This window comes from Myotis davidii, unplaced genomic scaffold (genome assembly GCF_000327345.1).
Source record: "Myotis davidii unplaced genomic scaffold, ASM32734v1 scaffold349, whole genome shotgun sequence".
NCBI classification, from domain to species: domain Eukaryota; kingdom Metazoa; phylum Chordata; class Mammalia; order Chiroptera; family Vespertilionidae; genus Myotis; species Myotis davidii.
Window position 1 is genome coordinate 157,394 of NW_006299707.1, and position 12,739 is coordinate 170,132.

Sequence of the window (12,739 nt, forward strand, 5' to 3'; positions counted from 1 at the left end):
AGCGGGGGGTGAGGAGGTAGGGGGTAACGTGGGGATAAGGACACATATGTAATATCTTAATCAATAAAAAATATATTTAAAAAAAAGAAGAAAAAAAAGAATCCCCCTTATAGACCATCCATTCACACTAGATACATAGTTGTAAGACAATACCAAATTACAACTGTAAAACATCACCCTCATATGGGCACTATAAAAAAGTAGTTAGCCCAGCTGGCTGGTTTGGCTCAGTGGATAGAGCATCGGTCTGCAGACTGAAGGGTCCCAGGTTTGGTTCCCAAGGGCACATGCTGGGATTTCGGGCTCAATTCCCCCCAGTAGGGGGCATGCACAAGGCAGTCGACCAACGATTCTCTCTCATCATTGATGTTTCTATCTCTCTCCCTCTCCCTTCCTCTCTGAAATCAATAAAAATATATTTGTAAAAAGTAAAATAATAATAATAATAATAAATAAATAACAGTAGCTAAACAAGAAAAGGAATCATCAAAATAACTTTAAAGAGAAAACAATATACATGTTCTGAGAGATTGTGGATGTCCAAAACCCAGCTGCTGTGGAAACGGAAGCAAACCTCAGGTGACCCTGGATTCTTGAGCTCTTACCATAATTCCCTCCTCCTTCCTGCGGGGCCTAATGACCCATGGGATCCCCTGATTCTTCTAGGTCTCTGTGGGCTGTGGGTGGAGCAACAGGAGCAACAGGGCCACTTGGGACAGGCTGGACCTTGGACTCGACCTTGGCCAGCATTTGCCTGTTGCGATCATTTTCTTTCCTCACCTCCATGCGCTTTCTCTCCACCCCATGGCTGTGTTCCAGCTTTCTTAAGCCCTTTCGCATGGAAGACGGTCTCCTTTGCCTTGGTAAGAAGTGCTTCTCTCCAGTTCCTTGCCCAGGTCTTCCGCCATCTTCCTGTAGGTTGCAAATCTGATATGCCGAGTGCACGTATCTACAGACACAGTGAGAAGTTTCTTCTCCGTTTCTAAGCAGCTCGTTTCCTCCTCGGTTTTTTCTGAAGTTGTGTTAAGTGATCTTCATATGACTCGGGCAGAATTTGGAGCTTCAGCTTCTGCTGCTGAGTCTCACTTTCTAGGTTTGAACTTTCATGCTGCAAAGATGCTTCCTCAAGTTGGAGATTGGTTATCTGTCCTGAGAGCTCTTCCTTCACTTGCTTTTCTTCCCACAATTGCCTGGCTATTTCATGATGTTCTTCTTCAGGACTTTGAGGGGACACATTGAAGACGGCATTATCAGGGACACCCTTCAGGTCAACGTGCGACCGAAGGACGGGGTGATCACAGTTTTCTGCTTCCCTGTTTTGTTTGACCTGGCACTTCATGTGACTTAGGTGATCTCAGGTGAAGGGATGGTCGGTAGCAGTTTTTCAGCCTCTGATATTAATTGGCTGATTTTATCCTTCAGGACCTGCTCTGTTTCTGTGTTTGGCTCCAGCCTGTCTTTCTCCTGCTCCTTTTCCTAGACTCACTTACTCCACCTCATATTAGTGGAGCAGTTGTGGACTTTCTGAAAAATGAATGTTTTCATTAAATAATTTTTTATTTTCTTCCAAAGTTGCTCTCCATGGATTTCTGATGTGTTTGAGATGGGTTTTCATGTCAGCTGGGGAAGTTAGGAGACTGGCTCCTCCATACATTTGCAGAGAGTCGACCTTGTCCTGAAGCGACAATCTGCTCAGGTCTGTGTTCAGTGCCAACAAGCACAAGGCCTGGCCTCCACCGCAGGCAGCCTGAGGGAGTCCTCGGCATGTGTCACTGGTTCAATATTCTTACGACATCTCCCACAGACTTCATTGGGGCAGAACACCTTTAGCCTAGTGCCCTCACATTCCTAAAGTGTGCCATCTCCTCACTATCAAAGACACCCACACACAGCACAGACCAGGATCTCCCAGGGAAAGTACGGAGACCTGGGACGTGTCTCAAGCTCTCAGAAATCTCCAGCATCGCACAGGTGCTCCGGGACCCTCTGGAAGGTGGATGTGGTGGCGGACAGCAGGTTTCCGTGGCTGGTCGGGCTCACAGCTCTGCCTCCAAGTGCCAGTGTCCTGTGGGCTACAATTGGCCACTCAGAACCTTCCAGTGTTCTGTCACTAAGGTAAACAGATACCCAGCCTACATTTGGGTTCACCCTTTGTGTTTCATAGCTCTGTGAGCTTTGACAAATGAATAATGTCATGTATCCATGTTACATTGTCATTCAGAATAGTGTCACAGCCCTCAGAGTCCCCAGTGCCCCATCGACTCATTCCCTCCCTCTTTCCTTTTGAACCTCTGGAAACCATTGATGGCTTTCCTTGTTCTGAAGTCTGATCTCTCTGATATTAATATATCTACTCTTGCTCGCTTTCTTTTTTTTTAATTTTTCAATTACAGTTAATTTTCAATAATATTTTATATTAATTTCAGGTGTGTAATCCTGAATTCTTAGCCTATATTTATTTGTTCGTGTCTATCTCCCCCAAAAGAACGCAAGCATCTTACTGGCAAAGACTTTTCCTCCTTGTTCATTCTAAGCATCTAGAACAAGTGCTCAATAAATACTTGCTGAATGAATGTAGCAAGAATAAATGCACAAACTTCAGGAGGGAGTAAGAGATGAGATGTAGAAAGGTAGGCAAGCTGGCAGAGGCTCAGGTAACGAGTGTTATTTAAATAAATTCAAAGCTGTGAAGTACTTCCAGGAGCAGAGTAAGCAATAAAAATGGACAGACACAAAGGAAGGTGAGGCAGAAGACTCAGAAGGGCCTCTGTTGGAAGGAAATTTCTGCAATGATGAAATATTCTCTATTTCTGCTATCCTAAAACAATAGCCACTGGCCACATGCAACTACTGAGCACTTAAAATGTGGCTGGTGGGACTGAGGAACTGAATATTAATTTTCTTTCATTTTAATTTGCATTAAATAGTCACATGTGGCCAGTGGGTATGGTATTACACAGTGAAGTTCTAGAACCTGAAGAATCCCTTCCTCCCAGTGTAACTTTAGGATAACAATACATACCTCACATTGTGAATTGTTGAAAAGATTAATGCAATAAAAAGCCTTGTTAAATGTCTAAAACAGAGGTGGACCTCAAAAAATTATAGCTGCTATTATTACAGCATTGCAAATTAAAGTACATGCCATTTAAATTTGGCTCTAAAGTGCTGGAAACAGGCTTTTAATAATTGTTATCATAATTTTTTGTTTGCTAGAGTTAGTGGGTAACCAATGTGTAGGTCTGTCTATATTTGAGCTCATAAACTAAAAATAGCAAACAACCATTTTGGGATCTCAGGAAGGCCTTTTCAGTGATAAATGACTATTCCAAGTGGATCCATTTGCTGATCCTTCTAATGAGCTAATTAGTTTTAACAACAGCTAATTTAACATTTGCAAAAACTGGATTTGTAACATTACTGTCTTATTTTCAAACTTTGTCTTCTGCAACTTCCCAAATGCTTTGGATAAGAGTAATGTTAGCTTTAATACTTACTATTAAAATAAAGGGAAAAGTATTTTATTACTGGAAACATTATGTTGAACTTAAATTGATTTAGACATGATATTTTTCCTTGTCAAAGGCTCACCATACTTTCTTCCATACTGAATCCAGAATATAAAATTAACACAGATATGTAGTATAAGCAGACCATTATAATGAACCCGTAGGAATAACCTAATCTAATAATAAAATTACACATTTGTTCAAGATAAGCATGGGCATATGTTTAGGTGAAGAGAATGTGCAGTCCTTAGCAGCAGAGGTGGACATAGCATCCCACAGACCCTGCCTAAGTGCTGGTGGAGACTCAGCTTGAATGAGGGCTTAAAGGTACTGAGAAAAGTTGACATTCTTATTAAAGAGGCCAATTAATCTGCATCACTTGGAAACCACTTCACCTTACTTGAAACAGTGCCCTGGGACATAATATAAATGAGATTGGAGTGGAAAGGGAATGGAAATTCACTTTTCTAGGAGGAAGCCTTCCCAAACTGCCCTCCTGGCTTTGCTGTGTGAAATGCAGATCCTTTCTGGGCCAACCCCACCGTGAAGCTGAGGTAGCAGAGCAGGAAGAGGGTGAAGACCCTAAATACTAAGATGAGATGCTGTGAAGACTTACCTATGGGCATCACTAAGAAGAAAGGCAGCCAGCAGAGGACGAAGCAGCCGACCACGATCCCCAGTGTTTTGGCGGCTTTCTTCTCCCGAGAAAACTTGAGGAGTCTCACAGAGAAGTGCGCTTTGTTCCTGGCGCTGGGCATCCCCCTGCCTCCTACCTGGGCATTTTTCCGATGGATGCGGAGCGTCACCTGCTCCGAGTCCGACTTGTCAGTCTTGAGGCCCGCCTTGAGGCCCCGGCTCTCCCTCCGGGCCACCACGTAGACCCGGCAGTACATGACCAGGATGATGGCGAGCGGCACGTAGAAGGAACCCAGCGCCGAGAAGAGCACGTAGCCGGGCTCCTCGGTGATCTGGCAGATGGTCTCGTCCTCCGGGGCCGGCTGCCTCCAGCCGAACAGAGGCCCCACGGAGATGACGAGGGACAGCGCCCAGACACAGAGCAGAGCCAGGAGTCCCCTCTTCTGGGTGACGATGGTGGGGTAGCGCAGCGGGTAGCTCACGCCAATGTAGCGGTCAATGGAGATGATGCAGAGCCCCAGGATGGACGCGGTGCAGCACAGGACGTCCACCGCCGCCCAGATGCTGCAGAAGACTCTGCCGAAGGCCCAGTAGCCCAGGATTTCGAAGATAGCGGAGAAGGGCAGCACGGTAGACGTGAGCAGAAGGTCGGCCACCGCCAGGTTGACGATGTAGTAGTGCGTGACCGAGTGCAGGTGCCGGTGGCAGGCCACGGAGAGGATCACGAGTATGTTCCCCAGGACCCCGAAAATGATGAGGCTCCCTAAGATCACCCCGAGCAGAATGGCCTTGGAAATGTTCACCGGAGCCGGCGGGTGAGTGCAGTTGGAGCTGTCTGAGGCATTTCCAGAGAGAAACACCATGGTCCTAGCCGGCCGGCCTGGCGAGGTCCGGCTCTCCACGGCCACCCCCGGGCGGGGGCGGGAGCGGAGGCGGGATCGAGGGAGCAGGGAGTCAAAAGGTCTGGGCGTGGGGGAGCCTTGCCCGCGGGGGTTAAAACTCTCGGAAGGCCACGCCAAGGGGCAGGGCATGAAAGGCGACATGGCGGGGCGAGCGGGGTGTCCGCGGACGCCCTCCACCCGCCGCTTTGGACCCAGACCCCCACTCCCTATCTACAGGAGGCTTGGCGCCACGCTCGAGGAGTCAAGTTGCAAAATGCCGCCCCGGGATTATGCGGGTCCTCTATTCAGCTCTGTCTGATGCGTCCTGATGAGAAGATTCAGCATTCTGCACATCAGTTGGGATTCTCAAATCCAGCGCCAGTCTCCCCCACAACCCACCAGCAAGTAGCGGTCTGCCGTGGACTCTGAAAGGTGGGGACCTTTGACATCTGGACCCTGCTGCGGCCCGCCGTTACCCGCTGTGTGGCTGGCCCGCCGTAGATCCAGCTTCTAGGCGCGCGGGCGGGGGACGTGGATGCGAACTGTTCGCCAAGACCCAGGGTCGTCAGCCGGCGTCTTCCTGAAAGAGCGCGAAGAGAAAGGCGGGGTGTCAGCCAGGCGCACGGGGGTCGGGGTCGAGGTCACGGGGGATCGAGGTCGTGCGGGGCTCCACGAGGAGGACCCGGCGGGGAGCCCGGCTGACTCTGCGGTAGGCGCCACTGCAGCTGGCGCGTGTGTCTCACCAAACTGAGCGAGTGGAACAGAGGATCTACCCGGCTGCCATCTGAACAGGTCGCTTCGCAGCCACCTGGAGGGGCGGGCGGGGAGAGGGACCCGCGTCCTGGGGACCGCAGTGCCGCGCGCGCGCTCGTGCCGGAGGAATTCACACTTGGGCGTGCGGAGCGCGTGGATTTGTCCACCAGCCGAGTTGGCCTGAGAGTCAGGTCCCCAGGGCTGAACGCGACCGAGGTCAGTCCAGGATTCCTTTCCAATCTACAGGGTCAGAGGTCCCGGAGGACTCGAGCCTCGAGCCACACCCAGGTGGGCTGCTGGGGTCCAGTGGGGAGGTTTGAGGGGACAGGGGGAGCTTCCGTCTGCCGAGGAGGCTTTGCAACTGGCAGTCACTGCGAAGGTTTAGGCGTGAAAATCCAGCCCGCACACCAGTGGACAGAGGATGTCCTGGATATTCTGGACGGGTTGGGGGAGGGGCAGGGTCAGTGCAGGAAACCAAGGTTCCCACAGCTGCAAGCCGACCGCAGGAACCAGGCAGGAGTGAGAGGAGTGGGGACCCATCTTGGCTTCTAAGGATTCTGGGATTGCGCGCTGAGGCAGGACCCCAGACACAGGCTACTGTGAAATCCCAAGTTCAAGAGCTCACAGGTGGCAATAAAAACAAGCAATAGCAGAAACCCTTTCCCCGCATACACACCTCGGGGTACTAAATACGAGGTTTAAAACACACTTATTAGCTAAGAGATAACTTCCCAGACTATAGAAGGAAAACAGTGTGGGATGGGGATACAGGTCAGAGCAGGTGGAAAATACCAGAGGCACTTGGGAAAGTGGGGGATCCGCTCACGCGGGGGCCAGGCCATTTGCCCTCACCCACCCGGCCCAGCCGGACGCCCGCGCCCCGCTCCCTCCCTCACTCACCTGGAGCCCACGCGCGGAGCCACCTCCGGCGCTGCCGGAGCTGCCGGGATCCCTGTCCCAGGAGCAGCCCTGCCGCCTCCTCTCTAGGGGAGAGGGCACCGGCTCTTCCAGGAGCCAATTCCCAGTCCTGTCTCACTCGCTGACTCACCCCTCCACCGCTAGTGTCTTCAAGCGCCTGACTCGCTATCCTTTACTTGGGGACTTTACAATAAAGAGTGAAAATAGCAAAGAAAAGAAAATGCAGCTGCTCAATAACTGCACCTTCACCCTTTTAATATTCAGCTCCCAGAAATCAGCCAAGAGCTGGCAAGGAACTTTGCAGGTCTCGCTGACGTAACAAGGCAGTAGCCCCAGCTAGTAGCGATCTCCTGCGGTTACCGGTACTCCGCAGCCCGGGCACATGCGCAAAGCCGTGTTTTTTTAAATCTTGCCTGGAGTGGCTAGGGTTCTCGCTTTGGGTGATGAGGACACAATGCAATATACAGATGATGTATTATAATATTGTACACTTGAAACATACGATTTGATGAACACTTGGATTAAGTTCTGTTAAAATCAGGAAGAAGCAAGTAGTTCTGCCAAATATGCAAGTAAATTGTATTATCTGAAGATGCAAGTAAAATCAGATAAAATTAAATACGTCTGTTTTAAGATGCAAGTAAAATCAGATAAAATTAAATAAATCTGTAATAAAATTCTAATTCCAGGAAGATAAAGTGAGCATATCTATAGATTTTTAAAAACAGTATAGTCTGGCAGTGTGGCTCAGCGATTGAGCATGGAACCATGGGCCAGGAAGTCAAGGTTGGATTTCCAGTCAGGTCACACGCTCCCGGGGTTGTGGGCTTCACCCCAGTAGGCAGCGTGCAGGAGGCAGCCTATCAATGATACTCTCATCATTGATGTTTCTATCTCTCTCTCCCTCGCCCTTCCTCTCTGAAATCAATGAAAACATATTTAAAAATAAAAAGCAGTATAGTTTCACTGTAGTTTCTTACATAGTTTAGTGTTTTTGAAGTGCCACATAATTTTTCTCCAGTGTTCATAAGAAAATATATCCTTTAAAGGAGAATTACTTCCCGTTAATTCTCTTTGATTTATTAATAGCTGGAGCATGAAAAGCTGACATCACCAGACTTGTTTACTTTTTTCTGGTAAATTCGATGTTCTGCTGACCTTACAACTGAATAAAGCTATATATGTTTTGGAACATTGGAAAAATGCTAACGTTTTCTGCATTCTGATTCCCACCTCTTTCATTGTCATCTTTCATTTTCATCTATTCAGATAAGACACACTGTTTTCAAAATATTTACTAGGTTCCCTTAAACCTATAACAAATAGATAACTTTGTTATGCACTTGAATGCCTTCCCTTGAACAGAGGTTTATTAATATTATTACCTTTTCCAAGGGAGATATTTGGAAGTCTCCCTCTTTTTTAGCAATATACCTCAAAATATCCTGGAGGAATGCCCATGGGAGGATCAGGGGGCTCTGCTTCATTGAAAAACCTAATATTTAGATTTAATATTATTTTATTTGACTGTAATATTATTTTTAAACATATACCCAAATGGCTAGGCCGTCCATAAACTGAACTTTGTATTGTGCAGGAAGTACACTGGGTGAGGAGACAGTAAACCCGGTTCACTCTAATTACCACATCACTTGCCATCTTTCTGTGATTCAGTCCCCTCTGTTGGCGAAGGCTGGACTACAATGCTGTGTGACTCTTACATTTTTTCATCAAATGTGCATATAATGTTTATTGTTCAGAAACCTCATCCATCAGAGGGATATATTATTGTTCAGTTTCATATTCATTAGCCTTACACCATGCATTTGCATGCTCTATTAATATCTGTTCCCTGGCACACAAGGGAAACAGTGTTATCGACAAGAAAAGCGACTGAAAATTGCTCAGCTCTGCAAGATCAGTATGTACAAAAGTCTTTGGAACTCCCAGTCCCCATCCCCAAATGAACAAGCATACTCACAAATCCTCTCCTTCCACGGCAACTAACTAGCGAGTGCCAAGACTGAAAAGAGTGGCCCCTTAATTCTAGCTGATACTAGTATGCTACCAGGCAGGTCTTTTAAATTAGTTCTCAGCCTATAAACATCAATCTTTGAGAAATTAACTCTTAGAGCCATTTTTTCCCCCTCAATAATCATAGACCCACAAACAGGAAACTATCCATTTATTGGGGATTCTTTAGAGAATAGTTGAGGGGAAAAAAAAAAAAAAAAGCAAACGAAAACCACATTTAAAATAAAGCAAGGAGGCCAGAGGGGGAGCTCTCATGCCCCACCATCATTGCCAAGCACAACAGGGAGAACTCTATTTTTTATTTGTTTTTTTGTTAAACCTCAACTAAGGATATTTTTTCATTGATTTTTTAAAGAGAGTGGAAGAGAGGGGAGAACAGAGAGAGAAACATCGATGTGAGAGGGACACATTGATTGGTTGCCTCCCACAAGTGCCCCAACCAGGGCCAGGGATCAAGCTTGCAACCAAAGCACATGTCTTTGATGGTGTTACAGAAGACCAGAGAAGAACCAAGCAACACTTAGAGAGATGGAGTTACATTTATTATTATTACGTGCGGGCCCAGAGAAAAATGCTCTAGAATTGTGGGCGAAGTCACACAGGAAGTTTCCTGTATTTATACCTTTTTACCCTTTTTGTCTCCCAAATATGGGGTTTTATGGTCCCCTTTGCAAGTTCTTAAAGAGCCCCTGTGTGCTGGGGCTTTGAGACCTCAACCAAAGGCTTGGCCTGGTGCCAGCACTGATAACTTCATCTGGGGAAGGTTTAGTGGCCTCAGAAATGGGAGTAATCTTATTTTCCTTATTATTTAAGCAAGCAAGCATTTACAGAAGCCCAAATAGCAGGGTTAAAATTTCAAGCAGCAGTTTTTATATAAGATGGATGCTTCAATGAGAATAGAACCCTGGACCTTCAGTCCACAGGCCTATACTCTATCCACTGAGCCAAATTGGATAGGGTAGGGAAAACCCTTCGTAATAGCCCTCCTAACTTCTTCCTCTCCCCATAAAAGTTTCCTCTCTTTTGTTTTAGTGGATTTTCACATGGCCTGCCATGGTTGCATGTTCTGGACTGCAATTCATTGTTGTTCCAGAATTAACCCATTTGCTGGAGAAATATCTGGCTGACTTTTTGTTTTCAACAGTTGACATGGATGTTCCAGAAAATGTTGAGTTAGACCCAGGGGGAGGTGGAGTAAAGAAAGAGTGGGCTGTGGAATCATAAAGATGCTCACCCTGACATCCTATAAGACCAGGGTAAAACTCAGCTTCCCTGAACCTTGGTTTCATAATTTTTAAAGGGAGACAATAAAAACCCCCAGGATGGTTATTAGGACTGAGTGAGATTATATCGTGTGAAGCTTATTAAAACTCTTGTTATAAATATTAGCCCTTTCCCTTTCTGCTCATTTTGTGTGCTACTTTAAACACACTTCTAATCCAGAGTGGTTCAAATTCCACACCTGACATAAGCACAATGTATTCAGTTGGAGAAATGTGCAAAATGACCTGAGAATTACGTTTGGAGTGGGTGAGCTGGCCCTGGCCACTGCCTACTACTCCTTTTCTCCCTACTCCCCCTTGTCCCACATCTTGAAGGGCCATGCCTATATGTGTGAACACTGCAGTCTGGTCATCCTGGCAGCTGCCTTTTGGCCTTTGGCCTGCAGGTGCACATTCTATGATGTGGTCTGCCCTAAGAAGGGAGGGGAGAGACAGAGAGAGAGAGAAACATTGATGAGCCCAGGAAAAAAGTCTAAAGGTCTTGAAAGTTGTGTTTTGTTTTGTTTTGTTTTTCAGTTCTTTAACAGATTTTATTTCTTTTGAGAAAGGAATGGATTTTGAGGAGGAAAAACAAGGGGCAGAGAGATATGGAATAGAAAATAAATACAAATGTAAGCTGTTTTGCTAATTGTTTTACAATCTCAACAAATGAGTACAGAGAATGCCTTGTAGAAAATAACACAATAAAGGTTCAAGATCAAGCTGTTCCTTTAGGCAAGGCTGAAGATTTCAGTCTCCGGTGTTTGGAATTTGGGCTGCAATACTTATTTTTGGATGGGTCACTGGGTTTGTGGTATAGTACATGCCTTTAACCAGATCTGAACAGAAGAATGGCCTCTTGGTCCAGGTAGAAGTAGATGAAGGGTTTGGTTTCATGTGTCACATAACCACTGAAATTTCTCCCCATGGTGCAGTGCCAGGTGAGATTGTACTTTTTGTCAAACTCCTTGATATGGGCCACTTTTGATATTTATGTTATATTTCTCCAACTCCTGAGTAGCACATTCCATGGAGTTCTGTTGCATATCTGCAGATTGGCTTTTTTGTTGTTAATCCTCACCCGAGGATATTTTTTTCCAATGATTTTTTTAGAGAAATTGGAAGGAAGGGGAGAGAGAGAGAGAGAGAGAGAGAAAGAACCATTGATATGGGAGAGACACATTGATCAGCTGCCTCCTGTATGCTTAAACATTGATGTGAGAGAGGCACATTGATTGGTTGCCTCCGCCTGTGCCCAGACCTGGCCTGGGATGGAGCCTGCAACCAAGGTACATGCCTCGACTGGAATTGAACCTGGGACCCTTCAGTCCAAGAGGCAATGCTCTATGCACTGAGCCAAATAGGCTAGAGCTGTGTTGACATTTTTTTATCATGGTACATAGTTACAGTGGAGAAGGGCTGGCCAACTGCTACAGCCTCCTAGGGGAGGTGCTGGGAAGGCCCAGACCCAGTGGGAGAAGCCATTTCTACAGAAGCCCTTGCACATCTCACCCTGAAAAGCATTTGTGCGGCCATTTAGGGTAGACAATTCTGGGTCCCAGATCATGACCTAGAAGAGGGAGAGTGGACTCCAGGCAGGGATAAACACCTTAATTTTTTGGTCCTGTGGACTCTGCCCATTGGAAAGAGCCATGGTCAGAGGGAGTCATAACTGGGCTCTCTAAAGGCCAAAACCCAAGACAGGGGTCCTCTTGCCTGGACCTAAGGGCACTACTCTTTAGACTTGCGGTATAGTAGAAGGTGAGAAATCCACTGCAGGGGACCTCTGTGAAGGCTCAGGGGATGATATTGTTTGATTTAGGACTTACAGGATAAGCAGAATTCAGATTGAAAGACAAAAGTGAAGAAGGCAAATCAGCAACAGCTGTACAATAGAGTCTTGTGCGTGCGTGCATGTGTGTACCATTTTAATTGGAGAAGGAAGGCTTGTAATAATCATACACTCAATGCCTTCGATTGGCAAGACTGTGATTAGTGAGAAAGTCAGCAAGTGTAGGAGGCTTTGAGGAAAAATTACTCAGAATCAGTTAATTATTATCTTAGAAGGCAATACACAATGGAATTAGGAGCTGATTTATGGGACTTATAATGACAGAGTAGGGGGCTTAGCATTAATATCCACCAGAAGACCTGGCTTTTCAACAAATTCTCATAGGGCTTAAAAAGTTCAAGAGGGAGAAAAATGAAAACATGGCTCAGGACGATATTGATGCAGTCTCATCACAATTCTCCAAACAACCGTTGTGTTCTAATTCTTTATGAGAAAACTGCTCAGTGCACAGACACGGCTGAAGGAAGTCTTGGATGAGATAATTCTGTCTTCAGCATTATTCTTCCTGCTCTTTCTGACCTCCCTGAGAAAATAACTTGCACCAAATCTCAGGAGTTGTGGCATTCCACTCTTACAATGTACATTATGGTGGGAATGTGGGTTCAAGTCATCTTATAAGTGGATCAGATAAATTATTCCTTTAAAACAATAAAACTTTGCTTCTTGCTTGCAAATATCAGTTGAGGCATAGCAATCAAATTCTCTCTATACCTTTGTCACAGATCATCTGGAATGGAGGTGAAACATTTGAATCAATATCTATACCAAATAGAGAAATTGGTTTTTTTGTTTGTTTGAGTTTTGCTTTTTAAAAAATTTACCTTTATTCTTTCTTTAAAAATATATTTTTTATTGATTAAGATATTACATATGTGTCCTTATCCCCACGCTGCC

General features: G+C 45.9%; 1 protein-coding gene across 4 annotated transcripts in view; it reads right to left on the reverse strand.

Moving 5' to 3' along the window:
* Positions 1-7,469, reverse strand: part of ADRA1A (adrenoceptor alpha 1A) — a 113,777-nt gene extending 106,308 nt beyond the window's left edge. For 2 of the 4 annotated variants that reach the window (XM_006775786.2, XM_006775784.2), the window contains exon 1: positions 4,126-7,469. In XM_006775786.2, the coding sequence (XP_006775849.1) occupies positions 4,126-5,188 (1,063 nt within the window). In that variant the 5' untranslated portion in view covers positions 5,189-7,469. The remainder of the gene's footprint in view (positions 1-4,125) is intronic. The other 2 variants (XM_015571794.1, XM_006775785.2) reach the window with 2 other exon arrangements.
* Positions 7,470-12,739: the final 5,270 nt, after the last annotated feature.